Raw genomic sequence first — 26,141 nt, forward strand, 5'->3', positions numbered from 1 at the left:
GGGTTTCCCATTTTCTTCAATTTATCATCATCTTCTCCAATTCCAAACCCTCATTTCCATCTAACACAACATATTCCTTTGACTATACAAAAGGTACATATCCCGAATTTCACTTTTTTCTATTTCCCCATTTTTTTTATTTGAATTCAATCTTTAGTGAGCTTTCATTTATACATATGCCTAGAAAAAGATTCATTAATTGAATTTTGATTCAAGATTCTTGTAGAGAATGGTTGGGTTTATTTCGTGTCTTTTTCCAGATTTTGGTTGACTTGGACATGATTTTACTGGAATGATACTTATTGTTCTTGATCTTGATCTGAGTAAATCTTGAGCCAAACCCATATCAATAGTTAATGTATCCGGAAAGTGAATGTTCTGAGCTTGAATTTGTGAAGTATAATGAAGCCACTCAACACACTTTACCTCATGTTGATAACAATATGATCAAGGATAACCATATCCATGTTTACAATATTAAGGATGATAGGTCCTTTGCAAATGATAACGAGACTCGGATGTTAGCAACTGATGAAAGAGTCGGTTCCAATGCTTTGACAGCTGATTATCATGTAAAGGGTACTGTTGAGGTTGTGCAGCCAATGCATTCACCTCCTTTAGCATCTAAATCTTCTGGTGGACCATCACCTTCTACCACCAAAGGTTATGGCTTGAAGAAATGGAGGCGTATCAAGAGAAACTTTGTTAAGGATCCCACTGCCACTACGGACAGCAGTAAAATATTGAAGCGGGGTTTGTCTGGTTCAGCAAATCCAACCAAACCTCAACATATGACATCACCTGAGATCAAGCAGAATAGTGAGAGTCCTGTTGGACCGGTGAATATGTTGAAGAACGCTAGTGTTGCTCATGGTTTCATGATGCCTAGCCCCCATTTAGATTCTAGGTTGGCAGTTGGGGCTGCTTTTGCTGCTGCTACAGATTCAGAAAATAGTGAGGACCCTAGTAGCAAGTCATCTACAGCAGCTAGTGTGCCAAAGGTGAGGTATGACCTGCCTGCAGTTTCGGGGTATGTGCACCAGAAAAACCTGATGAAGAATTTAAGTGGGAGGAGTGTAGGTAATTCAAGTCAAAGAGTTCAACAGGGAAAGGGTTGTGGTGGAAGCAGTAAGAAGCCTAGTGGAGAAAGGGGCAAAATTAAGAAGGAAAAATCTCATTCCAGTATGGAATCTGACTCAAGAAGCTTCAACTTTGTCTTTGTGCGTGATCCATTTTCAGTGACAAGTAATGGAAAGCAAAGTGGAAAGTCCATGAATTGTGATGGGGAAAATAGTGATGAAGCTCATGAAGGCGAACACCAAATCAGTGAGGAAGATCAAACTGCTTATAGGAAAGAAAATTCTGGTGAAATTGAAGAACTTCCACCAGATTATTTAGCTGCAGATTTATCTTGGGAGGCTAAGGTAGAAAAAAGTGAGAATCACCGGCCTTCACCAGATCAAGACCCGTTGCTCGAGTCTATTCTTGCCTTCCAATCTGTCCAGGAAGCCTTCGAAAATGGTGTGTGATATCTTTCTGATAACTTTGATAAACCTTTCTCGTGGTTTTCTAATATATTCTTATTACTCATAAGTAGTGCATTATGTGTCCCCCAAATCCAGCTCGATGACCGTGCTGCATCTCTTAATTTGTTCATATTTTAGTTAGCTTATTTATTTAACAATCCTCAGAAATATTTCTGTAAGTATTTATTTAAAGCAGTTGGTGACTATGTCCTCCTTTGTTTCAGAGTTGGGACAAAGATTAAAAATAGCTGTTGTTCATAAAGTCTCCGTGCATGTTCCAGGTTGAACTGGTTTCAGGTATCTTAGATAAGTCTAGAACAAGCATCTTAATAAAGCAGGCCACAGTCAACACAGGCTGTGAAAGCTAATGCAAATAGCGGAAGGGAACTTCTGATTATATTATGTTAAGTTAGTTAGTGAATCGTGTATTAATAATTAACTATTGATAGCACCGGTAAGTATCTGGTGATGTCCCGATATAATCAGGAATAAGATCAACCAGAGCAACAGTAATTAAATTCAGTTTATGGGAGAACACCAATGATTTTTTCTGGTTTTTGCCTTTTTGGTCAATGTTAGCTGAGGGTTGTGAATAGGGAATGCATGCAGAAAATGAGTTGTGGGAAGTCAGAGAGGAATAGGAGTTATAATGGCATTGTCACACATGTTTGGGTGGTCTCAAATGCATAATGGATATTTGATGGTTAAAATTTAATCATATGAAAGAGTCTAGGACTATGACATACATGTTTAGTGCTTGTTCTTTCATGGTGAAGTTAATGTTGATTGTCTATTTTACAAAATACTGGTCAATTCATGCTAGCATTATTGTTGACTCTGTCCTGTTTTTATTAAGTTTGATGGAGCAATTTTTCCTTGCAGAAGTCAAGAAATTAGGGGAGATAGGAAAGGAACCTACATCTCTACATGATGATTCAGTTAACATTAACAGTGTTACTGTGGGTTCTACTTTTGCTGATAAGGAAGTCCATGAAACTAGCTCATCTGACCAATTAGCTTCTGAAAAGATAAGAAAAAGTGTTGCAGGCTCCTTGGAAACTGTGGCATTCACTTTAACTCAGAAAGTAAAATATTTGGAGAGCAAACTGGAGGAAGCAAGGGCTGTATTGCAGGCAAAGGAATCAAGGATTTCTGAACTGGAAACCAGTGTAAACAGTAGCATGTCAAGGAAGGAAGAATCAGGAGGCACTGCAGAGTTGCAGCAAGATAAATATAGAGAAATGGAATTTGACCTTGAGGGTCTCTTTCAACAGAAAATGGAGGCTGAAATTGAGTTTCTAGCTTTAAACGGGGCAGTACAGAAGTTGAGAGTTTCTTTGGGCAATCAAATCACACTATTTGAAGAACAAATATCATTGGCTGGGGGGCAAGCACAGACGCTGAATAAACTTGGAGAGGCAGAAAGCAAGGCTGCAATGCTAAAGAAACAATCTGAGGAGTTGGAAAAGTATTGTGGAGATGTTCTAGGCACTGAAGAGGTTTTGAAGATGCAGAGGAGGGTATGTAAGGTTACGGCATGCTTTTTTACACAGTTGGTATTTCTGGTTTTAGTGCTTTGGTTCGTTGTGTTGCAGTTGTCACCCCATTCAGGGGTGGTTGTTCCCACATGAGTTAAACAAAATAGGTCCTTTTTTGGTGTATTAATGTTTCTAGGCAATGATCCAATTGTAAGATTTCATTGTTGTTATAATTAGAGCCATTTCTTTTCCTTTTCCCCTCTTCTGTTAAAAGTGGAAACCTTTTCAAAACTCTTGATTTGAGCTCCTCCCCAAATATTTGTACTTACCTACAAGATTGTTTTTCTGGCAAGTATACTGCAATTCTAAACTAGACATATTTTATCGCCTCAAATTGTTGGTGTATCTTGGCCTGAGAATACATGGTCAAGGTGTGCTGCTGGCTTGGCTTTGTGTATGTACAATTAATGTCTGAGATTATGTGCTGCTAGAGTAAGATAGCTTTTAGCATCAACTTTGTAATATTGGAGATGAAGAGGTCATGGGATACTAATTCCTGCCGCTTGAGGCATTGAAGTTTCGAGGATTCGATTCTAGATCATTCAGATATTGTCATCAATCTTTAACCCTCGAGAAGAAATACCAATTCTGAAGCTGCTGGGCTGGCGCCTTAAATTCTCGAACAAATCAACTTTATGTATCATTAGGCTATCATCGCATACTTTCTCAATATACAAATATAATTTGAATGGGAAAGCAGTCCCAAAAAGGTAATATATAATAAAACAGTTATTTCACGACAGTCTATCTCTTTCATTCAAATTATATATATATATATATGATAAATATTTATTTCAACAGTTTCATGCATTAGATGTGTAATAAATAATTTTTTTTTATTAATATGATTAAGTAATATGATTTGAATAGAAAAAATTAGCTGACGTGAAGTAATTGTTCCTTGAAATCTTTTCTAGAAGACCCCATGGTGAATATGGTGACAGTTTATACATTTTGACACCAAAGTATTCGTCCTTCAAGGTAAAACGCTATAATAAACCAATAAAACTGCGCTCAATATTAATAATTAATTTCCATTTTTAATTTTCTTGGTATAGATATAAGATAATGTTCTGCTCGATAATCAATAAGTACTAGTATTTGTTTCCGCCTGGTATTATTAGTTGTTCAGTCATTAGGGATATATAATTATAATTAAATGGAATGAAGAGAAAAACTCATCCAGCCCTGTTACCTTCTCTCTCTCTGTCTCTCGTCTGGACGTACGATTAAAAATCCAGTTAGTGGTAAATTTTGCCAGAGGATATCGGAGTTTAACTCTTTCAATGGATCATCGATGCTTGGTTTAGTTGTAAATTCTAACATGCGTACATACATGCATACATAACAGCTAGCTCTGCTAGCTGTTGATTTGATGCTGGAATCATATATACTTGCAAAAATACTACTACTACCATATGGAATGAATTAGGAATGAAGATGGAGAAGTTCGCAGCAATCTCATCAGCACAAAAAGATACAGTCCCATTGCATTTTTGCCAACCAATTAAAACCCCGAAATTAGCAGGAGAAAAAGTAAGAATTCAGAAACAAGAGATGCAACGTCCCCAACCCCATCTAATTAATACTGAAAACTATACAACGGTTTTAATCAAATAGAGCACAAGAAGAAGAGGTTTAGGAGCCAAAGAACTTGGGATGATAGTCATTACTGGATGTGGCCAAGATATAGTAAGCAACAACATAGCCAATGGACCCCCAAGCAAGAACATCCACGATGTTGAATCCCACAGGATCGTTGGACTCGAGAAGGCCAACATACTCCTTGGCTCGTGTGTCCCCCAGCCTCAAAGTGGGTCAACCCGTTTTGCTCAGGCACTTGCTTGGCCACATTCTCTCTTTGGAAGTTGAAGAACACTAACCTACCCAAGAAGAGGGATAGACCCGTGCTGAGGCTTATCACTATTGGGGTGCTAAGCTCTGCGTTGACAGCAAGCCAACCAGATGAGTTTCTGGCAATGTTAGTGACCTTAGACGAGGATTTGGCCTTGGTGAAGGGCCTTAGTCCTTGGAATGAGATGGTGGGTGCCAAGGTTCCTTTGGATGGCGGAGTAGATGGGGGTGAACAAAGTTGATGAGGAGGCTGCCAAGGTGCCTGCAGAATGTGGGTTGAGAGAGGCTTTTGGGTATTGGATAGTGAAAAAAAAATTTAGATTTTGTAGGAGATGATTTGGGGAAGTAGTGTAGAAAAGATCATATGGTAAACAAGTGGTGGTAGGAAGGAGGAGAGTGGGATTGCGAGGATGGGAATGGTGGGAGAAAGATTTTGGATGTCGATTTGGCTTTGTTTCATTGGTATCTTTTGGATCAGAGATTTTGGTTACTATTTCGAAATGGCAACAGCTGAACACTTATTGGACAATTGGAGAAATTTAATTTAGAAATATTGTTAAACAAGGGATTGTTGAATTGAATTAAGGATCCGTCGCACAATGGTAAAGCGTATAACTGCTGATCAGAAAGTTGTTTGATCGATTCAGGTCAGATTCAGTTCATATACTCCGAAGTTAGAACTGTTTTTACCTCTAGAATTTTACGTAAAATAAAAATGCCTACTTTAGTTATCGATTTGTATTAAGCACCCTGCACCTGCTGGCTCTATTAAAAGTTAAAACATGGTTGATTTGCAAAATAGGGATCTGAAATATGGTTCAAGCTCAACTCGTAACTGAATTACGTGCAGCTGCAATTCGTATGGAGAGTGAACGTTTAGTTCAGCTCATTTAGAAAATGCCTGCGTATGGTTGAGGTTAGGTTGATTATGTACAAACAGTACAAGTTAAAACTCATTTCGGCCTAAAATCATGAAAATGCAAAAACTCAAATTATCCTGGAGAAGAGGATCACAGTCAATTGAATCCCAATTCATTAAAAAAAAAAAAAAAAACATAGGATGAAAGAAGTGACACATGTAAGGGGGTAAAAGACACTCATACTTTCAAAGCAAACCGCTCATAAAATTGTCTAGCTCCCAAGGCAACCATAGTTCTCTTTCATTCTTCTTGTTCACATGAACAGTTCTTTCCAGCCTTCTTTCTGTACATCCCCTCTCATTAACATCTTATGATGATTGACCTCCACAAGTGGTAGAAAACTAAAATCTAATTGAACAGCAATCACATAAAGGTACAGAATACATTTTACATTTACATCTACAACCTCTTCTACTACTTGGAAAGTTACTTAGTTCCTTGAAAACCATCAACCCCCACAGCGACATGCTTATTTTGCATACTGCACAATCAACTCACATTAAGGAATCAAGGTATAAGTAGTTCCTCCGACGGCCATACTCAAGAAGGCTACCATATGTTCGATCCCATACACCAATAAAGAGAGACTCTGTGTCAGGACTAAAGGATAGACCAGATATCTCACCAAAGAAATCGATTTCTTGCTCATTCTCATACCCACTTTTCACATCATACACATGCACAAAGTCAGCAGGCTCAGCCATTGCCATGTACTTACCATCAGATGTGTAGCGAATGGACCGTATTGCTCCAAGATTTCCCTTAAGAACAGCAATTGACCTGGACATGTTCCGGACATCCCAGATTCGGCAAGTTTTGTCTTGGTTCCCAGTTGCAAAATTGACACCATTAGGGTGCCATGTTGATGCAAATGAGTAGTCCAAGTGTCCACGCAAGGGCATAACAGTCTGCAATGTAATTGGAAATCAGCCGATGCCACATGCTAGCCTTTGCTTTCTCCAAAAATGCAAAAGATAATGCATTTACCATTCATGGAAAAAAACCAAGCAAATAATTACCTTCCCCGTGTCAGAGTCCACCAACATAACATCAGGGTTGTCTCCAACTATTATTAGAAGTTTCCCATCAGGGCTCAGAGAAGTATGCTGCAAAAGCAACAAATAAGCAGAGGTAATGGTATTTATCCTCACCGTGTGTCTTTACAGTATTAATAGAACCAATAATTAGCATATTGCAAATAAAAAATTTTACATGGAATAATATTAAGTGTATGTTTACCAATCAAAAACAAGAATCCCAATATAAGGAACTTACATTGACTGGCCAAAGAAAATGAAAATGCTTAGAAAGCTGATATTTCTCCATATCAAAATCTCTGACTCCACAATCATTATTTGAGGCCGTAAAGCGAACTGCACCACTGATAATTCAAAAACAAAGCAAAATTAGGTTCAGGTTGAATGTGACTGATGCCCCAGCAGATCAGGGAACAAAAAATACCTTGGAGTAACATAAATTTCAACAGCATTTGTAATGGCATTGTCGTCATAAGTTGTCCTGCAGCAAAAGCTTATTCCAGGTCGATCTAAATGCTACGTTCCAGATCAAAATCAACTAATTAATTCTTAACATAACTGGCAAGAGGGCAACAGTAACCAAGAGCTCAGCAAAAAAAATAGCTCTTCTCCAATATAAATTTTTAGCCTTTGCAGCGTTCTCGAAGTTTTAAGTAATAAATAGTTCAAAACAAGACGAAGATGTTGATAAATTTTGGAACAGAATGAGCAAGAAAACAAAGCTCATAAATTCTAAAGAGCTTAATAGAATCATTTAGCCGGATCCATCTTATAGCAAAACAGATATGTCCAACAATGGATTGAACTAGAATAATATTAAAGCTAAATCTAAATAGTCGACTTCAAGTGACTAGCAAAACCCAAGAAAGAGCTATATTGCATAGAAAAACAGCTCTACAATTGCAGCACAAAGGCTTAATCATTTTTCTGATCTCTTTTTTGTCAGTAAAGGATTTAAGGGGAAAAAAGTTACAATACATACCTTGCATATTAGTTCACCCTGGAATCCTCCAGCAACTAGCAGCTTATCTTTTACTGCAAGAGTACTTACTTGAGTTTGTGTAAAACCTTCCATCAGACTTCCAGGATGTTTCTAAAAGGGGAAAACACGTTGATCAATCTCAGAGGAAATTAGATAAGAAAAGAAAAGAAAAGAAAAGGGGAAAAACTGACAATTCAGAGAAAAAGCTAAATCACTGCCAGAACACAGACCTCAGCTGGTGCCACATGCCCAGAAACATTAAGAATTTCACGCTTCCTGTGTGTCAATGAAGACCAATGCATGACAGAAAAATGTGACAGAAGGTACACATCATGTTTTGATGTAGCGCATACCAAGTTCCTCAACTACATCACCACAAATGGATATGTTTATCAGTCAACAACAATGATTACCACACAGACAGAAAGACCATAAGGAAAGGACTGGCCAGTAACATCACAAGTTATGAGAAGAAATTTTAAAAAAATAAAAAAACCTTCTGTGACATAACAAAATATTAAGGGGGTAAAGATAGCTGATATTAATTAAATGAAAACTTCCATTAACCTGAAAATGAAGTATTGTTGATTTCACAGATCTTGAATTTAGTCTGAAGTCATAATATGTGGCACCCTTCTTGGTAATTCTGCAATCCTATATACAAATTGAAATTTCAACTTAGTTCAATTACTACCAAAATATTAGATCCAATAATTGTCATAAAGGGAAGAAAGCAACTTATAATGACTTTTACCTTCCCTGAGCCTTCTCCAGAGTGAGGGATATTCTCATAGTTCTTGTACTGTTCTAGCCTAGTTTGCCTGTATTTTTCCCTGGTGATACTAAGCTGATCCCAAGGAATTCCCTGGATGTCTTTTCCTCTTCTAGCTTGAGCAGCAGAAGTATCAGATATTTTATTATTCTGCAATACAGTCAAGTCACATTAGGCTAGCTTGAAATCCATGAGTACTGGAAAAAAAGCTTCAAAAGATTTTAAAATAATTACATTAGGCTGGCTTGAAATCCATGAATATTAGAATAAAAACTTCAAAAGATTTAAAAATAGCGAAGCCATACTGCATATTTGGCTAAGCTAATGATGCATGAACTTAGTTGTTTAAGAAGTGCCTATGTGAATCTTGTAAAACATAAAACAAACCGAGTAGTCATATTCATCAACATCAGAGTCCGAGCCAGACATATCTCTGCCATGAAACTCTTCATCCACGTCATCATCTATGTCTTCCATGTCATTCTCATCTGCCATGTATTCAGCATCATCTTGGTAATGGGACATTCCACTAGACAAAACTACACCTACAGCAATATAAATTCAAGCATCAATAATAAATTAATAGTACTCAACAATAACAACCACACCAATAAAGAAAAAGTCACACAATATTAAATTGGAAGATTGTCTTCTCTTAGATTTTTAAGAGTAAACTTTGTGCTATAAAGTGATGATTATAATTGATCAGATGATGCAATAGCAGTAACATGGCATGTACTGCCACTACAACTCATGCAAGTTACAATTTAAACAATGTAGTGTTTAAGACATTAAAATGACATTAATGAAGATTATAATTAAATGATATGATCTAATGGTCCTGTTTAAGGATATTGAACAGGAAAATGTGACACTAACAGAGACTAGAAACCAGGTCCAAGTCACAATTAAAGAGAAAACCAAATCTGCTGTTGGAATAGGACCCCCTGCAAAAGCAAAGGGAAATGGAAACAAATATCTAAAAGTTACATGCACCAAACAATCACAAAATCCATCGTATAAGTAATAGTTTTATGCTGACATTCAACATGCCTGAAACACTTACATCAGCAAGGAGATAAACTAATGAGAAGGAGATAAACTACTGAGAGATTGATAGCTTCAGTCAATCCAACCATTGGTTATTTACGGGAAACATATGTTATACTGCATTTTGAAGTAATTTTTGCAATATTTTCAATTCAATTACGCTATAAACATGTTAGGGTAGATATGAAATTAGCTTTTTCATTCAATCATGCAACATATACGAAAAACAAGACTACAAATCGTTTCCCAGGTCCCTAAATTTGGAAACTTTTACTTCCTATAAAGATTGAGATTTTTTTTTTTTATCTTTACATTCCCCTTTGCAGGCAAATGCATCCTTCTGGATTTTTGGGGCCCAAGAAAGAAGTCAAGTTCTATCAAATTCATATACATGTGAATTTCGCGTATCTATTTTTTTTTTCCTAAATTTAAATGGCAGACACCCTTAAAAACAGGAAAAAAGGGGCACAAATAAGAAATGACCTGATTAATAAAACCATAATGGAAATTCGAACCAAAATTTAAACTCCCAAATCAAAGAAATCATGCAACAAAAAGACTCGATTGCAAATAATAACTCTTATCCAGAAACAAAACAATAATCATAAAAGAGATAAAGGGCAAACGCTAAAAGTGTTTATATAACGAGCTAATTTCTAAACGCAACTGTAAATCGATTAGCATAAATGAGCAAATAAATAAAAGAAACTCATGATCGAAGCTTACAACATCAAAAAATGAATCATATCCACCTTTTAAAATATAAGAGATTATAGGAAGTTGATCTTCTCCTCCGATCTGGAGATCAAAAATGTCAGCATCAGATTTGCAACCTTTTTGTAAATACGATTAATATAACCTAATAATTATTTTAATCGGTACAAAAGAAAATGTTTTTATACTAATATATGCATTTAATATGATAATAATAATAATAATAAAATGAGAAAAGAGTAGTATTTTATTTTTATTCAGTATAATATAATTGGAGGGTGAAGGAAAGATCGCGAGATTAAAGGAATTAGTACTATTTTTTTTTTATGGTTTTTTCACTGCTTTTATTTTCAGTATTCTCGTGAGGTGAAAGATAGATCCTCTCATGTTACTATTATTATAGTGTTTGATTGAATGAGTGTCACAAATTAATCAAGAAATTATAAAAAAATAAATTTTAAAATAAAGAATATATATTAATAAGGTCTTTTTTTTTTTTTTTTGGGGTAAAGATTAATATAGCATAACGCGGTTGAAGCACGCAAAGGCACTTGGTGAAGTGATTCATCTGTTTAGCTTTGGCATGTGATAGTCGTTTAGTTGAGAGTGTGGATAAGTTAAAGCAGGGTAAGCGGCAGGTGAAGCAACCCAATAACTTTGGATTCTGTTTACCACCCTTCCAATTCCTTAGTTAAAAGATCAAATCCCATTGAGGGGAATGCTTTCCAACTCTCATCTATAAACTATAATTTCCATAAGAATAAAACCCTAAATCAACTTTGGTTAAAAACATGCTCTTTGATTTGGAGTAAACTTCATTTGGTTTATCTATTCCCTACATTTTTCATCTGTAGCTAGTAAGTTGCAAGTGTCACAAGGCTATAGGGAACGGAGTCCTCTAGCTGCAGCTGTCCCATACCTCCCAAGTCCAGCTTTAGTTCAGGCATGTAGTCCAAGTCTAAAGCCAAACAAATCCACTTTTCTCCTTCAGGGGAGAGATGAAGTTTTAGGTTAGACAAGGATATTTTCAGCATCGATTCTATGCACTAACATAAATTAATTGGAATTAAAGACATTTCAGAGCAGCGTACCAAGAAACTATTCATAGCCCGATGGGCACACCCAATCCATGCCATTACCAGCCTACAGAATGCTTGCATCTGAGATCATCCAGGAAAACCATTAACTCATTTCGTGGCTGCAAGCAAATTACAAGTGAAAAGCACCATTCTCCCCAACTTTTAGTAGCATTCCAATGATGTACATAAATTAAATTTCCAGTATGACAAATCTAAAATTATTATCTCTACCACATTTTTACAAGTACAAAGAAAAGCATCGCTGAACCTGATGTATGAAAATACTGTAATCTTCACGTGTGAAAGTGGGAACAATTGGAATAAATGGAATTCACTTCCAGCTCCAGCCTCTCATAACAACACGAGTAAAAACACTACGAAGCCAGTTGTGGCCATTAGCAGTACAGATGGATTACATATTAGCTGACAGCCACTAGCATTTTCTGATGTTGATGGGGGTGAGCCAGGGCATGCAAGCCCTTCTTTCCCTTCACGACACGCGCTAGCAAAGAGACCTGGAGGATATTGGCCATGAAGATTAATGTAGCTGAACATAATTGAAGCACAATCACTTGTCAAGTCATTTATCTGTTCCGCATAAGGACAAGCAAATTCCTTAAATGCTGAACAACATCGATCAGGTGGATAATGAGGTCCTTTGCATTGGCTTGTGATAATCGTATAGTTCTGAAACTCAAAGTTAACTGGGCAAGCTGCATATAAAGTAACAAAACAGTATATCATGTTTAATATCCATCCATACCTAAATAACAGAGCCCAACATAAAGTTTGCTTTCAATTTGTCATCTATAAACTACAAGCTCCCAGAGATCTTAAGATGGAATCAATTTTTTTTAATGGTGCCGTCTGATATTCAAATTATGTGATGCACAGGCCATAAGGCGATGAAATACGCTTTTGGAATCTTTGAATAAACCAAGCAAAAGACGCATATGCACTCAAAAATCACCATGCTGAGCAGTTGTCATATGGGTATCTTATTATGTGAAGCATGGAAAGGGAAGGAAAGATGTACGAGATTATCTAATTGAAGGCATGAGTCTGATGATTTAAGATTTGCCACAATGGTTTGCAAATCTTTAGTCTCATGTAGCTCTTAGAAAAGAAAATGATAGGACCTAATCTGCGCAAGAATAAGGTGTCCTTTAGCATAGAACAACACCATTATGCACCTGGAAAAATTCCCTTACAATGGAACAGAAGACATTGTGAAAGACAAAGGAATTTGCACGCAACATCAATTGAGCGATAGAACTGGATGCTCCATAAAACAAGTCGCTAACTTACAGGAGCACAAAAGAGAAATTAAGCGATCTACTGGTTTTGAGCTTGGAAAATAATGGCTTTAATAAATTATAAGCTTAAGCCCTGTTAATTGGTCCGTTAATAAGATGAGTTGAAGCTATAAGATGAACCAAGAAAACACTGTCTGACAGCATTTTTTGTCATTACAAATTACAACGTTAAGCATCTATGAAGATAAACACCTTAATCAGCAAATTTCACGTCTTCAGTTTGATGGAAATCATTTTGGTAAACTGTGAATGAAAGTTGTGATGGTTATGATTTTAATTAAAACAGAATGGCAAAAGCAAGAAAAGAATTTCTCCACCACAGCTTCCACTTCCAGGACAAGAAAGACAAGATGAAAAGTCCCAATTCGATTCCATTCTCCCAGTGGTAGAGATTTTTAACAAAAGCAGAATTTCATCATCTGAGATTACGGCTAAATCATTTGTACGGAATTGGCAGGCACGTCAATCAAACTCATACATTTCCTTGAATATGATCAAATATTAAAGAGAGAAGAGCTTAAATGGGCTCACACCCCAAGGCATCAGATGTGGTAGCAAAAGCTTTGTCTAATTCACCAACAAGTGGTTGGTTCAATTCTATACAACATTGAACCCATAAAGAGAAAGTACCATTGAAATTGCGGTATCAGAAAGGAAATTAAAAAAAAAGAAAAAACCTTTCTTTGCCTGAAGGAGGTTCCTTCCTGTTGAAGTGAAAGAGTGGAGCAAGACATCTGCATCCAGATCATCACATATTAGAAGGTGAACAATGGATTCGGAAGCTGTAGAATTTTCGAATAAATACCTGAAATTGAAGTGGAATGTGAGACAACCAACAAAAGGAAGAAAACTGCAAACCAAGAGAACGACTTTTCTGTCTCCATCAATTTCTTTTTTGGTTTCTTTGAGGTTCTGCCGTGGATTAAGAAAAAGACAGCGAAGAGATCAGCCTCGTTTCTGGGGCAGAGTAGCACCAACTGCACAACCTTCTTTGTTCTTGCAGCTTCTGTTTGTTTCTCTTCTGGGTATTCAATTTCGATTTATCATTTATCAATAATGATAAGCTATCCTACTAGGACGGTCTGTCTTCTGTGTCTCTAACCACAGGCACGACTGCTTTTTTTTATTCTCTCTCTAGTCCACCTTTCTCTTTTTCCGGGAAAAAAAGAAAAAAGTCATTGTGGAAACTATGGATAGATGATGACCCATTATGTAAACTATATAATTCGGGTCTTTAGATTTTCTTGTTACCTTCATTTTCTCTGCAAAAAGGGCTAACTTTTGTGTTTGAAATTGGTGAACTTAAAAATTGACCACAAGTCAATGGAGGCATATTTCTTTCGCACCCACCAACCTCAAAATTGATATAGTTACAGTTTTGGCATAAAAAATCCAAGGCATTAACCTGCTACCATAAGGTGGGGTTGCAATTATTTAATAACCTAAATGCTTGCTTGGTCAGCTTTCCAGCTAGAGCCAGCCATGTAATTATGCAAAATAAGAAAAACGGAACAAGGAATATCGACCCACCATTCTTTTATTTCATTTCATTTAAACATATAAAAAGGATTACCAAATTCATTATTTATAACTATTCATTATCATAAAAAAACTAATGCAAATTACGGGCAACACCCCTTTCATTTGCATGAGCATAATCACAACAAACTGGTACTTAATTTCGTGATCTTTTTGGGTTTAGGGGTAGACTCAATTAGTAACATTAATCAGGGAAGCTTGACTCAAGAATCTTCATTTTGGCGGAATTTCAAGCCAGAAGAAAGTGCCTTGTGCTGGTCTTGCACTTTCTCGCCATGAAACCATCAATGCTCGCATCGTCTTAAAGCAGCACCTGGGGCAAATGGTTTCGTTCAATGGGTTCTATTTTAATTAAGACTCCTCTGAAAACGGCATAGGTTCACCGGTGGATTGGCTAATCATGAAAGATCCATAATCTTACCAGATTAATGTACAGGATCTGTCCTGGCCCTGGGGGCTGGGGCTGGGGCTGGAGGTGGACGCTTCACTACTCCAAAATTGCCTGCAAATGGATACTCCTCTCAGCTCCAGCAGATGAGCTGTAGCACTTGAAGGTAATCCGTGTTTAATGGTCAGGAGAAATGGACAAAAGCAAATTGATTTCAATAGGGAATTTATATGGCTTGAGCTTGCGAGTAACTGTTGCACTTGTAGACAGATATATTCTCTCTCGGTCTCAATTCCCTCGAAGTAAAAGAGTGCAAGCTATTTGCTTGTACGTGAAGGGAAGGGAGGATATTTTCCATTTATCTATAGATATAGCGGATGATGATGTTGATGTCTTGGATGTCACCCCCTGTCTGAAATAGTGAAAATGGGATATAAGAGGAAAGCTAACTGTGTGTGTTTTAGGCTTTCTCCATGGAAGACCGAATATATATATATATATATATATATGTATATATATATATATATAAGTTAGGATTCAAAATTCCATTCACAATGCTCACTGTTTTACATTAAGTAGGAAATGGCCAGTCATTCCAATAAAATTTTTAAAAAATGCCATGCCGCATTGTAAGTAATAAGATCCATTTCACATTTTTTTTCTTCTACACTATTTCAAACCTGTGATTTAGAAAAAAAATCCGTACAACTCAAATGTAACTTAAGCTATGTGATAGGAGTTAAAAGGGGATGAAGAAAGCTAAAAAGAAAATGTCCACGTGCCGCGAACGAAGATAGCCACAGATGACATACTTTGTCTGCATAAATCTCCTATTAGCTTTACTCTGTCTACAACGGTCAATCAACAGAATAATCTTCGTTGCTGTAACAAGTATGCCAACAACCATATCACTCCTCACAGAATAAATCGGCATTTGAAACTCTAAAGCATGGCTAGAGGCTATAGCTCATATTTCATACACTTCTAACATTTTTCTTTTTCATAAGCAGATTAGCTACATGCTTTGCCTTTCGCAAATAGAAAGTTAAAGCAAAGTAGGTATTGAATTCCTTTTCATTTGGTGTAAAGTCAACAATGCAATGGCTTCACTTATTACTTATCCCTTCTTTTGGCTGCCCCTATCACAGGATATTGTACTAAAGACATGCAACCTCCTAAAGACCGAATACAGGATCATGCTCAAGATTGCAACACTGTAGAATATACTATTTTATGAAGAATGGAACTTACACGACGTCTGGACTCACGTATATTTTCCAGCAACTCTGCAATCTCAAGTTGCTTCATTACTGTAGCATGTAGAATCTGCAACATGACACCATTGTCAAAACCAAAAAAAAAAAAACAACTTGTGATCATTGAAATCAAAGTCCAGTCCAGTCCAGTAAGATGAGCCATACTCGCTTTGTTTTCTCAAGGTCAAACTCAACAGATTTGATCCGGTCCAGAGATTCCATAAGCATTTTCTCCTTTTCTATGGGAATTCCAGCAGGCTTGTTGCTAAGTTCCTCAAATGCATTCTCCAGTTTCTGAAGACGTTCTATACATGGATGAACATGATCTTTGTTAACAGCTTCTGGTGCTACTGAATTTGAATGGCTATTCATGTTGGATTCCGTCATATTCAAAGGATGAATATTGTTTGGCTTTCTCCAAAATTCAAATAGAACAGTACAAATAAAGGCAGCTAGTCTGACCAATAAAGCTATAAGCATTTGCGCCACAGAATGAATATTCTTTCTCCCAAACTTTTCCTTGACAGTGTCAAACCAATGGATTATTGAAGTTCCTGAAATTTGGTATCAACTTAGAAAAAAAAAATGCAAAGGATAGGAAATAACAACAGAACACCCGCCAAACATATGGTAAATTATCTACATCCTATCTGTGAAACCAGATAGTAAACTAGAAGCACCCTCCATGCACTACCAAACAAACCATATAACAATGGTTAATTTAAAGTATCCTCGTCAAAGAAGAGAAACTGATTACTCTGATAAAATATCATTTTCAAATACCTTCCAAATAAAAAGAAGATGCTCGTTGATGAGATTGGCTATCCACGTTACTAGAAGTAGGCAATGGATCTATGGAATACAGCAGTCCTTGGTCACTGTCTATAGTTTTCTCCTCGAAAGGGAAACTATCATCACAACTATAGTCAGCATTTGGATCTGATACCCTCACCTGCATAAATCACAATCAATTTTATTAAAAAGCCACAAAAACACATTATTTAGCACATAAAACATAATTATCTGCTTTTTAAGCTCACTTCTTCACGAACTGGTGCCAAAGAAGGAAATGCAGAGCTTCTTCGTCCAATTGGAGAACATTGGACATCAATATCTGACCCAGACTCTGTTGTTGATGTGTCAGTAATCCTTCCCTGACAGATTATGTGTTAAAGCATGAGCAAAGAAGATGTAATCACAGAACATTGTTGTGCTCAATGATCACAAGGCTCAATATTTACCTTTAATGGCCTTATCTGAACGTAAGAGTCATATTTATGCTGATCATTAGATACTCTGGTGATTTGCCTCACAAATGTCGCTTCCGCATCATATACAAGCTATCAATGGAACCACATGTTAATCTCAAAAGTTAAAGTAAAACCTAAAATCATGTCTAACAAACAACTCGTGCTTAAGAGGAAGAAGCAGCATATGATATTACATAAAGAGAACTGCTTTAATTGAAAGGATGGCTACCTTCATTATCTCTGGATCATTCCATGGACCTTTATTGGATCTAAGACAACCTCCATCTGTAGAGCAAGCACACGACCCTCCTAAGAAGTCTGGCAACTGACTGAAAGAGGTGAAGGAAAAGCAAGGACTTAGGAGGATAGTAGGTTGAATTCAATATCAGGTAAGAATGAAAAGAGATGATTAACAGACCTAGCATCAATGATCTCCAGTAGCCTACCCAGAGATTTGGGCTCCAAAACCTGCAATTTGTAAATAAAAAATTGAGTAAACTGTGGAGCAGGAGGAGGGGAATAAAAAGAATGCCTAAAGTAATATCCTTTACAGTTATCTTTCCGATAGTCTTTGCATCAAGAAATTTTTGAGCAGCAGGCCAAAGCATCTTTTTGAATCCAGGACCAGCATTGACTATGTACATTCTGTGTAACGTCTGTAAAGCCATACAAAAAGAATTACATGCCTATTGGCAACAGAAAGTAAAAATATAAATGGATCGGATCAGATACCTCAGGGTAATAACTGTTGTCTATTTTACTCATGGCACCCAAAAGATTTGCAGCAGTCCTGCTAAAATTCTTCATGCCCTACTTTCGAAAACAACATTTAATCAGTGATTATAATTCTACCATTAGGCTGCTTTAAATAAAACAATAAAACAGCCACCACTAAGGGGAGAAAATTTCAACATTCTACAGTAAATATGACTGGCTCTACAGTAAATATGACTGGCCCAATTGCGTGAAATTAAGCTTTTATGTTCTGTTCTAGAGGTAGACCTATACATAAAAGAAAAAATTTGAATTCATTGGCAATGTAAAATTTTCTAAAAGCTACAATGCAATCAAAGTTCTGCTATATGGGTATATGTGATGTTGTCAAATCTTTTCAATTTGATAAAGGATGTCAAAAATAAGAGCCAAATACCAGTCCTTGTACATCCAATATAGTAGTTGTTGAACAGATTTGTCGCTTTGCTGCAACCGAACAAGCAGGGAATTTCTCCAACAGAGCTCTCTCAAACTCTTGGACATGGTACTTCAAATACCGATCTATGGTGGTGATACGCATGAGCCTACTTGGATGGGCTTTCCCTAGCCGCTCAATGTAAACAGGTCTCCCTTCCTTGTCAACTCCATGGTACCCTTGGGGATAGTATTGCAATACTTCTTCCAGCTCTTCAAACTCAAAATCCTTATTATTGATTGATTCGACAAAAGGTTAAACTTGTATGATAAGAAAGATACATGAAACTATAATCCTAGCTCTAATATACAGCGCATTATAATCACGAAAGCAACATAATCTCTGAGGTGCCAGAAAACTATTCGGCCATGTCCATATGATGCAAACCATTCATTTGAGGTTTTATTTGTTAGTTAACACTGTAGACTGGATTAAAGAGATACAACAAAGCTTACGTTTCTCACCTGCAAAATGGTGTCTGTTCCGAACTCTTTCCTCCACTTAAGCATTTCTTCCCACATCTGGATTGTTTTTTCAATGTTAAACTCTCTAGCTTTCAAGAATCTACAAGTTAAAAGTAGTACTACTTCTCAGCATACTTGAGTTGGCCCGATTTAATTTGAAACATTCAATAAATAGAGCAGTGGAATTTGGCAGCTTAAGTTAACAAAGGCTACATCCTCGTGTTTAAAAGCACCAACTGAACTGACCTCAACAAAGTATGATAATCATCATGCCTAGAAGGCAACAAATCCTTAAGAAGAAGTTTTTGACGCAATTCATGAACAGCACTCTCCTCTTTTGCATCCCTGACATCCTCAATGGATACAGAAGGGACCCTGTAATCGATTTTCCTCTTCCCCCTTTTCTTAAGAGAATGAGTAATCTTGTTGGATGCATTTATAGCCTTCTTTTTGAGATTCCCAATTTTTGATCTCCTTCTCTCATCCTCAGAGTTGTCAAAATCTGACCTTCTGTCTCTGCTTTCATCATTAGCTCCAATTTCTTCCACCGCTTTCCAATATTTTGACAAAATCAAAATAAATTAAGCAAGACAGGCGCTAACAGAAATGCATTATTTCAAGAACTAGCAAATTTATAGTAGTATTAATTAATATACCTGACATCTCAGGCGCAATTTAAAAGGAAAAGCTTTTATCTTTGAAGCTATTAGTATTGTTCACTGGACTGAAAATAGAAAAAAAAAAAATCATCGTGTTCTGCACATTGTGGAAAAGAATTAGAAAACAGAAGCTGAAACTAACGAATCCAAATGAATCATTTTGCATTAAGAAGCAATAAGTGTAAAGGAGCAAAATTTATGAAAAAGTAAATCTAAAATGAAAATAGATTATTATCAGAGCTGGACATGAATGAATAAGCTTTTCTCCCAGTGATCAGTAAAGCTTAGCTTATAATGTCTATGGAAGTTGAACTATAAACTTAAATAAAATAAAATCATATTCCCAAAAATGAAAAATATACTGTCTACCAAAAAAGAAACATCAAATTTCAGTGCAAGTAGAACAAAACAAAAATGAATAATTGTTGAGAGACTGGAAACAGTGAAAACCGTTAAAAAAGAGAGTAAAGCACAGTTAAAGCTAATAAAAGATGAAGACGCCGCAACGCATTCAACCTCTTAGAATGCTGATTATTGCTACAGAAATCGTACGGATCTAGCCTCCTCCATTTTCTCTCTCTCTCTCTTTTTTTTTTTTAATGAATAAGTTTTCGTTTCAATTTAAGAAGTAAGAAAAAGAAAACGCACCCAGTGACACCAGAGGCGGAACATGAAATCAACCAAAGGTGCCGCTAATCTCTCGAGAAACGAGAGAGAGAAACACCAAAAATAGAAGAAGAAACTTTCCGGGAAAATGTGGAGGGGTTTGAAGAGAAAATGGTAAAAGTACTAATTAAGTGTGAAAGAAAAAAGAAGAAAAATGCTTTAGAAAGATGGGATCTGATTGTTATATTTAACTTTTTGTTATCTCAGTTTCTATCTCTTAGTAAACAAAATGAAGAAAATGCAACCACACTTCTGCTCTGTCTCTGTCTAAAAAGAAGAAAACGAAAATGGAGAGGCAGAACAGGCAATGAAGGTTCCAGCGAGAGAGAGAGAGAGAGAGAGAGAGAGAGAGAAAGATCTTTGCTTTGCTTTGCTTTGCCTCCTTCGGTTTACTTGCCAGCTGGGCTTTGCATACGTGGCCTTTTCTTGTTTTATTTATTTACATATATATTATATGCTTTTATATATTTATTATTATTAAAAGTGACATAAATAAATAGTACTACTAGTATTTGTGGTTAATACTAGTTTTAGTTTTTTTTTTTTTTTGCCAAAGAGTAGTTTTAGTTTATTTAATTAATTAATTAATTAAATTATTATTATTAGTATTAGTAGTAGTAGTAAAGTAATTTCTTAGTTTAATTTTAATAATAAAATTTTCGACAATTTTGAATATAAAAAATAATTCTCTAAACAAGGCAGGCGCCAGACTAAAGGTATTTAATAATAATAATAATAATAATGAATATAATAATAGTAGCAGGAAGGCCAGTATGGAATGCGAGTGATGCTGACTTCTGCTTTTGAGCAGCAAAGCATGCTTGCTGGTTTTCACCTTTTTTTTTTTTTTTAAGTTTTATATTTCACATTTTTTATTTAACTATATATATTTTATTTTAAATAGGAATAAATTAACATATGCTCCCCAATTCCATGTTTAATGGATTAATTAATATTTTAATCTAAACCCTTGAAGAAAAGAGTCAGTCAAAGTTTGGCAGTGTGTTGGGTTCACCATCTCTTTATTATTTTATTTGCCAAAATTACATTGGCTCTAGGCTTGCTTGCACAAGGGCAGAGAGAAGAAGATCCACCAACCCCAATGCCAATGCCACCACATCGGGCTGTGGAGACCATCAGTAACATTCCACAAATCAACACCCATTATCCATTTTAAGTGTTAGACTAAATCTTCTTCAATACTTTTTTTTTTTTTTTGGTTGAAAAAATATGAGATACCTAATAACTTCGACTATAACTAAAACCGGTAAAACTAACTGACGGTAGTTAATTGAAGTAGTAAGTTTGTTCTTTCGTTTTTTTTCCTTCATTCATTATCTAATTATTATATTATTATGCTTTTTACCCTTCTTGGGAATGGTTTAAAACAAAAAAAAAAATCAGGCTCTCATCTCATGTATGGATGATTATTGCCTGGGGGACGGTATGATAGAGTCATCATTGCTGCCTGCAGCTACTCTACCCTCTTCAATGCTAAATGCTAATTATTAGTATTATATATACATGCTCTTACGCATGCACATTGTTTCTAGTCATGCTCTAAATGGTTAGTAAAGGAAATGGCTTTTTTTTAAATGGCACTCGGGTTTAGTTTTCAAGTTGTTTGTATGGTTATGAGCCCATCTTAAGTTGAGTTTGTGTAGAATAATGAATTTGGTTGGTAAGCAGAAATTATGAAAATATAATGCAGATGGAGGAAATTAACAATTAATCCTAGTAAGAGTAAGATGTAGTGATAATTTGGTAAGTAGGGGGTGTAGAGTCCAAAAGCAAAGTTGGAAGGTTCCTGGGGGCACATAGATAGCTAGCTAGGGTGAATTCATGCTGATATCGAGGTGCAAAAGTAGAAAAAAGATCAGCTACAGAGAAGTCACTCTCAAGAAGACAAAGACCTAACGTCCCAAACCTTCATTGCCATTTGCCAATACCAAGAAATATTCAGCAGTTACTAGTCCATGTCATCGATACCTCCCCTCTTCCTCTTCCTCTTCCTCTGCTGCTAACTATATACTTGCATATAAATCTTTCATTAATTATACGCTATATATAAACTGAAAACAACTGAAAAGAATGAATATTGAATGAAGAGTAGTCTTTTCGATCTGCCATGCATCTTTTGCTTTTTCTCTGCCTGCAACTGCATACCATGTTGTCTTTGGTACTGTTTGCGATGGGTGAAGACATTCCTATATGCAGGCGAATGCGACAAATGTGCAAAGATCCCTGTAATCCCCTACTATTACCTAGCCTACCATTCCCTCTCTCTTGTCTTGTTGGATTTTCTGTCATTTTTTTTCTGCCGTTTACTGTGTCTAACACTCCATGTAAGTAGTAGTAATAAATTTTTGCCAAAGAATAGAATTCAAAGCCCGTGAGTGGTGAGTGATTCTTCTGTCTGTGACATTAATTGGCTTAATTCGGTTTCAATGCAACGAACTTGGGCACGCCATGCCAGGCTTGTATGCATGCTGTACATAAGGTAGAAAAAAAAATCAAAAATTTGATTTGAAATTATAATATTGAATTTGATTCATATTCATTTTTCTTATTTTGTTTAAATTAAATTTAAATATTAAATATATATATTAGATTTAGATTAAATTTTGAATGGAAAAATAAAAAAAAAAATTGAATCAAATTGAATTAAATTATATATTTTTTAATTTATATATATTTTCAATTTTTATAAAATTAAAAAATAATTTTATATTAAAATAATATATAAAAATTAAAAATCAATAAATTAAACCAAACAAAACTTATAAAATTTGATTCATTTTAATTCAAATAAAATAAAATTTTATATTCGAATCAAATTTTAAATTTTTATAATATTATATAATATTTAAAAAATTAAATTAAAATCGATTCAAATCGAACCATTATTATTTTTATATGCATGAAAAAATATTATAAGTATTAACATAATTTATTTATTATTAATCTGAAGGAGTACTGAAATTAAGAGGAATTTAGGAATAATTAGATAAAATTAATGTTTGTGTGATCTATATAATTAAAACAACATTAATTGTTTCGCACCGATAGCATTTTTGTTGGATGACAAACAAGATGAGAGATATCTTAGCCTCGGGCCTCAGGCTCTAGCTCAGGTCAAAACACACCTGTCCTTTTAAAAAAAAATTATTTTCTTTAAAGTTTAAACCATTCATCCATAAAATTAAAACGTTTGGTCGCGTCGGATGGGAACATTAACCATTTTGTATTCTGAATGAATTCCGATTGATTTATTTATTCCCTACATTACTCAATTAAAAGATATTGGCATAGTTAGCCAGGAAACTAATAAGAGTGAGTGTCCCAATTCGGCCAAAACAAAAAACACCGTGAAGAGGCAGAGCAGCACAGGGACACAGGCAGGCTTACAAATACAAGGACGTATCGTGAAACTTCGTTCTGCCTGCCTTTCCTTTTTCTCTCTCATAACCTGTAAATGTGTTCTGGTTGCACGGTGCATGTGATTGTGAGCATTTTTACTAGTCTATTTGATGCTATGACAATTAGAAGAGGAATAGATGATGTAGATTGTAGCTGGCGAAATGGGAAGAAAATTAAATTAATGGACACCATGCCATGGTTGGTACGTGCTGTGAATCATGCTGTCCTATTAATTGCTGAGGGCTGAGGGTCCCCCGTTCTGTCGGTTCCAAATACTGGCCATATACATTTTTATTGTTTTTTTTCTTGCAATGCGTGCTTTTATTATCAAATCGGACAAGAGCATCAGCATACCTATTCTCTTTCTTAAACATATAAAACATGCGTTGATTTTTAATATCTTTCATCAATTTTTTACAATCAAAAATTAAAGAGAGTACTATGAAATTAGTCACCTGATAATTTTTAATCATGAAAATAATAATTATGGTATTAAATTTTATTTTTAACTTACTGATATTGAATCTTTTCATAAAAAATAATTTATTTTTGAGAATTTATAATTCAATCAAAATATTTAAACATATCTCAATATATCTAACAAAATTAAAAATTTATTTTTTTTATTATCTCGAAATAATAGCTCCATCTCCTATTTTTTCAAAATTACCCAATATCGAATTATCTGTGTTAAATTTATATCATCTTTTATTAGAAGGATTTCACCTAACGAACATAAAAGATTACAACGAAGCCTAAACTCTTCTCTAATTTATCATAAAAAATTTAATAACCTTCATCAATTTCATCAAATCAATGATCTCATAATTTTATCTAAAATTTTTTCTGTTTCTCTCAAACTAAATCTCTTATAAAATATGAATAAACAACAAGTACTAAGAGATATCATGTATGAATCGATGCTTGTTTAAAGCATTTTCTTTGCTTCATTGTCTACGGTCCAAGATTTGATGGTATAGAGTCTATCTTTATGCCTGCAAATTGCGAGGGTGAAATAGCATACCATATCTTCTTCGTCTTCTTAATATTTGACTTTGTGTGTCCTGTTGTGCATCAATTATAGCGTAGGTCTCTCTAGCGCTACTCTAATCTCTGGGCGAGCAGTGATGTTTGTGAATATATTTTATTTTTATTTATTTATTTATATTTATTTATTAAGTTTAAGAAAATATTTTTAAATAATATTTTTATATTTATTTATTAATCAAACTAAACATTAATACAAGATTATTTGATGAATATAAATAAACTCGATTAAAGTTTATTTTAAATTTATTCGTTTATTATTTATTTGTTATTCGATTATTATTTATTTATAATAATATTAATAAAATTATTGTTTTATTTTTTATTTTAATTTTATTTTGGGATTCATTTATATTTATTTATGGTTTATTTATGTTCATTTAAAATTTGTGTGTTTAAATTTATTTGATTATAATTTTTTTATTATTTATGAATATATTTATTTATATATATTCGTGAACATATTTATTTAATATTTACGAATGAATTCGTTTAATTTAATTAAATAAATAAAAATCAAACGTAAATAATTTATTATTTAAACAAACGAATATAAATGAATAAAATAATTTTTTAATAAATACAAACTGAAAACGAATGTTTTTAAAAATAAACGAACCAACCACATATATAAATTAATTCATTCATATTTGATTTATTTACAACCCTACATATTTCATATATCTCTTATATATGTATATACATATATATATATATATATAAATGTAGGGGTTTAATCTCATTTGGGACGATTTTAATAGTGTAACATCCGTCGATATGCATCCAAAGATTTTATTCCCGTAATCCTTTCTTCCTTCTTTCCTTATATTTTCCTTCGACGGTTTGTTGCCGGTCAGTTTCACAAGATTAAGGAGTTAAGGACTGAAGAGGTAACCAATGCCAAGCCCCAACCCACCAACCTGATGGGCCCAGTTTCAAGTTCATACTACTCCATGAACCCAACCCTCCCTTTCCTCTTCCTCCTTCACCTTAAATTCAAGTCGGCTAGAGCTTCGTGTTCTTGCAACAAGTTACACCAACAAAGCTAACCATTGGACCTTAATTAGAAAATTAATTCCAACTCTTAAGTAACCGTTTGGATCCCACCGTAGCAGAAGTGCAGTGCAATTAAACTCACCATCTCTCTAATTAAATCCAAACATCAACTCCAATGAAATTAAATCAACATAAAATTTTTATTAATTTTTTTTTCAATTATAGCTATAATAACTTTTTTTTTCAATTACAGTTATAATAAGTTTTATTATCCTTTTTAATCTCACCACAATCAATTTTACCTTTACCGTCCATCCAAATGATATCTAAACCTGCCTGTACCCGCTTAGAAGTCCGCAGGCATGTGATTCCTATCCAGGCTGGGACCGAAGATTCAAACCGCGCCAGCTTAAGCCCATGGTTGGTGATCTTCCAGAACTCCTCAGGAAGACTTTTTTTTCCCTTCTGCTTCGACACTT

General features: G+C 35.0%; 4 protein-coding genes and 1 pseudogene across 12 annotated transcripts; 1 reads left to right on the forward strand and 4 right to left on the reverse strand.

The window, feature by feature from the left end:
• On the forward strand, window positions 1-3,331 carry LOC111301505 (WPP domain-interacting protein 2-like). Of its 3 annotated transcripts, none has more exons than XM_022897226.2 (3): window positions 1-93; window positions 217-1,521; window positions 2,409-3,331. In XM_022897226.2, the coding sequence occupies exons 2-3, from the start codon at window positions 357-359 to the stop codon at window positions 3,155-3,157; spliced, it is 1,914 nt and encodes a 637-aa protein (XP_022752961.2). In that variant the 5' UTR covers window positions 1-93; window positions 217-356; the 3' UTR covers window positions 3,158-3,331. The 3 variants fall into 3 exon arrangements, with proteins under 3 accessions (XP_022752961.2, XP_022752962.2, XP_022752963.2); XM_022897227.2 differs by having other exon boundaries at window positions 227-1,521; XM_022897228.2 differs by having other exon boundaries at window positions 261-1,521.
• Window positions 3,332-4,559: 1,228 nt separating this feature from the next.
• On the reverse strand, window positions 4,560-6,069 carry LOC111301508 (photosystem I reaction center subunit V, chloroplastic pseudogene; annotated as a pseudogene).
• Window positions 5,929-10,561, reverse strand: LOC111301507 (putative WD repeat-containing protein C2A9.03). 3 transcript variants are annotated; one of them, XM_022897230.2, is made up of 10 exons: window positions 10,432-10,561; window positions 9,017-9,174; window positions 8,612-8,779; window positions 8,425-8,511; window positions 8,088-8,222; window positions 7,858-7,968; window positions 7,300-7,391; window positions 7,114-7,219; window positions 6,858-6,944; window positions 5,929-6,746 (listed from the first exon to the last, which is right to left on the reverse strand). In XM_022897230.2, exons 2-10 carry the CDS (start codon window positions 9,152-9,154, stop codon window positions 6,333-6,335), a joined length of 1,338 nt encoding a protein of 445 aa, XP_022752965.2. In that variant the 5' UTR covers window positions 9,155-9,174; window positions 10,432-10,561; the 3' UTR covers window positions 5,929-6,332. The 3 variants fall into 3 exon arrangements, with proteins under 3 accessions (XP_022752965.2, XP_022752966.2, XP_089600456.1); XM_022897231.2 differs by having other exon boundaries at window positions 10,406-10,561; XM_089744330.1 differs by lacking the exon at window positions 10,432-10,561 and adding an exon at window positions 9,509-10,411.
• Window positions 10,562-11,562: 1,001 nt separating this feature from the next.
• On the reverse strand, window positions 11,563-13,836 carry LOC111301509 (GPI-anchored protein LLG1-like). Its single transcript, XM_022897233.2, has 3 exons — window positions 13,594-13,836; window positions 13,466-13,522; window positions 11,563-12,185 (listed from the first exon to the last, which is right to left on the reverse strand). The coding sequence occupies exons 1-3, from the start codon at window positions 13,670-13,672 to the stop codon at window positions 11,824-11,826; spliced, it is 498 nt and encodes a 165-aa protein (XP_022752968.2). The 5' UTR covers window positions 13,673-13,836; the 3' UTR covers window positions 11,563-11,823.
• Window positions 13,837-15,245: 1,409 nt separating this feature from the next.
• LOC111302228 (phosphatidylinositol/phosphatidylcholine transfer protein SFH13-like) lies at window positions 15,246-20,590 on the reverse strand. 5 transcript variants are annotated; one of them, XM_089744325.1, is made up of 15 exons: window positions 20,182-20,590; window positions 19,531-19,630; window positions 19,121-19,424; window positions 18,875-18,974; window positions 18,372-18,638; window positions 17,954-18,031; window positions 17,773-17,877; window positions 17,640-17,689; window positions 17,451-17,550; window positions 17,213-17,311; window positions 17,012-17,125; window positions 16,755-16,923; window positions 16,137-16,525; window positions 15,967-16,041; window positions 15,246-15,597 (listed from the first exon to the last, which is right to left on the reverse strand). In XM_089744325.1, the coding sequence occupies exons 2-15, from the start codon at window positions 19,535-19,537 to the stop codon at window positions 15,577-15,579; spliced, it is 1,878 nt and encodes a 625-aa protein (XP_089600451.1). In that variant the 5' UTR covers window positions 19,538-19,630; window positions 20,182-20,590; the 3' UTR covers window positions 15,246-15,576. The 5 variants fall into 5 exon arrangements, with proteins under 5 accessions (XP_089600451.1, XP_089600452.1, XP_089600453.1 ...); XM_089744326.1 differs by having other exon boundaries at window positions 19,531-19,598; window positions 20,050-20,578; XM_089744327.1 differs by having other exon boundaries at window positions 19,531-19,598; window positions 20,182-20,494.
• Between the last annotated feature and the right edge of the window lie 5,551 nt (window positions 20,591-26,141).

This window comes from Durio zibethinus, chromosome 15 (assembly GCF_047325235.1).
Source record: "Durio zibethinus cultivar Kanyao isolate XHJ-2024 chromosome 15, ASM4732523v1, whole genome shotgun sequence".
In the NCBI taxonomy this organism is placed as follows: Eukaryota; Viridiplantae; Streptophyta; class Magnoliopsida; order Malvales; family Malvaceae; genus Durio; species Durio zibethinus.

What these genes read in the sequence shown, in the direction of transcription:
- LOC111301505 (XM_022897226.2), top strand. Translation starts at nt 357, where the DNA reads ATGTATCCGGAAAGTGAATGTTCTGAGCTTGAATTTGTGAAGTATAAT. An exon ending in CCAGGAAGCCTTCGAAAATG is followed by an intron (nt 1,522 to 2,408) that starts GTGTGTGATATC and finishes TTTTCCTTGCAG; the next exon opens with AAGTCAAGAAATTAGGGGAG.
- LOC111301507 (XM_022897230.2), bottom strand. Translation starts at nt 9,154, where the DNA reads ATGTCCCATTACCAAGATGATGCTGAATACATGGCAGATGAGAATGAC. An exon ending in AGGGTGAACTAATATGCAAG is followed by an intron (nt 7,392 to 7,857) that starts GTATGTATTGTA and finishes TCTGGAACGTAG; the next exon opens with CATTTAGATCGACCTGGAAT. An exon ending in ATTTTCTTTGGCCAGTCAAT is followed by an intron (nt 6,945 to 7,113) that starts GTAAGTTCCTTA and finishes TTGCTTTTGCAG; the next exon opens with CATACTTCTCTGAGCCCTGA.
- LOC111301509 (XM_022897233.2), bottom strand. Translation starts at nt 13,672, where the DNA reads ATGGAGACAGAAAAGTCGTTCTCTTGGTTTGCAGTTTTCTTCCTTTTG. An exon ending in ACATTCCACTTCAATTTCAG is followed by an intron (nt 13,523 to 13,593) that starts GTATTTATTCGA and finishes ATCTGGATGCAG; the next exon opens with ATGTCTTGCTCCACTCTTTC. An exon ending in CCTCCTTCAGGCAAAGAAAG is followed by an intron (nt 12,186 to 13,465) that starts GTTTTTTCTTTT and finishes CTTTATATGCAG; the next exon opens with CTTGCCCAGTTAACTTTGAG.
- LOC111302228 (XM_089744325.1), bottom strand. An exon ending in TATTGGATGTACAAGGACTG is followed by an intron (nt 18,032 to 18,371) that starts GTATTTGGCTCT and finishes TTTCGAAAGTAG; the next exon opens with GGCATGAAGAATTTTAGCAG. An exon ending in TTCAGATAAGGCCATTAAAG is followed by an intron (nt 17,126 to 17,212) that starts GTAAATATTGAG and finishes ATAATCTGTCAG; the next exon opens with GGAAGGATTACTGACACATC.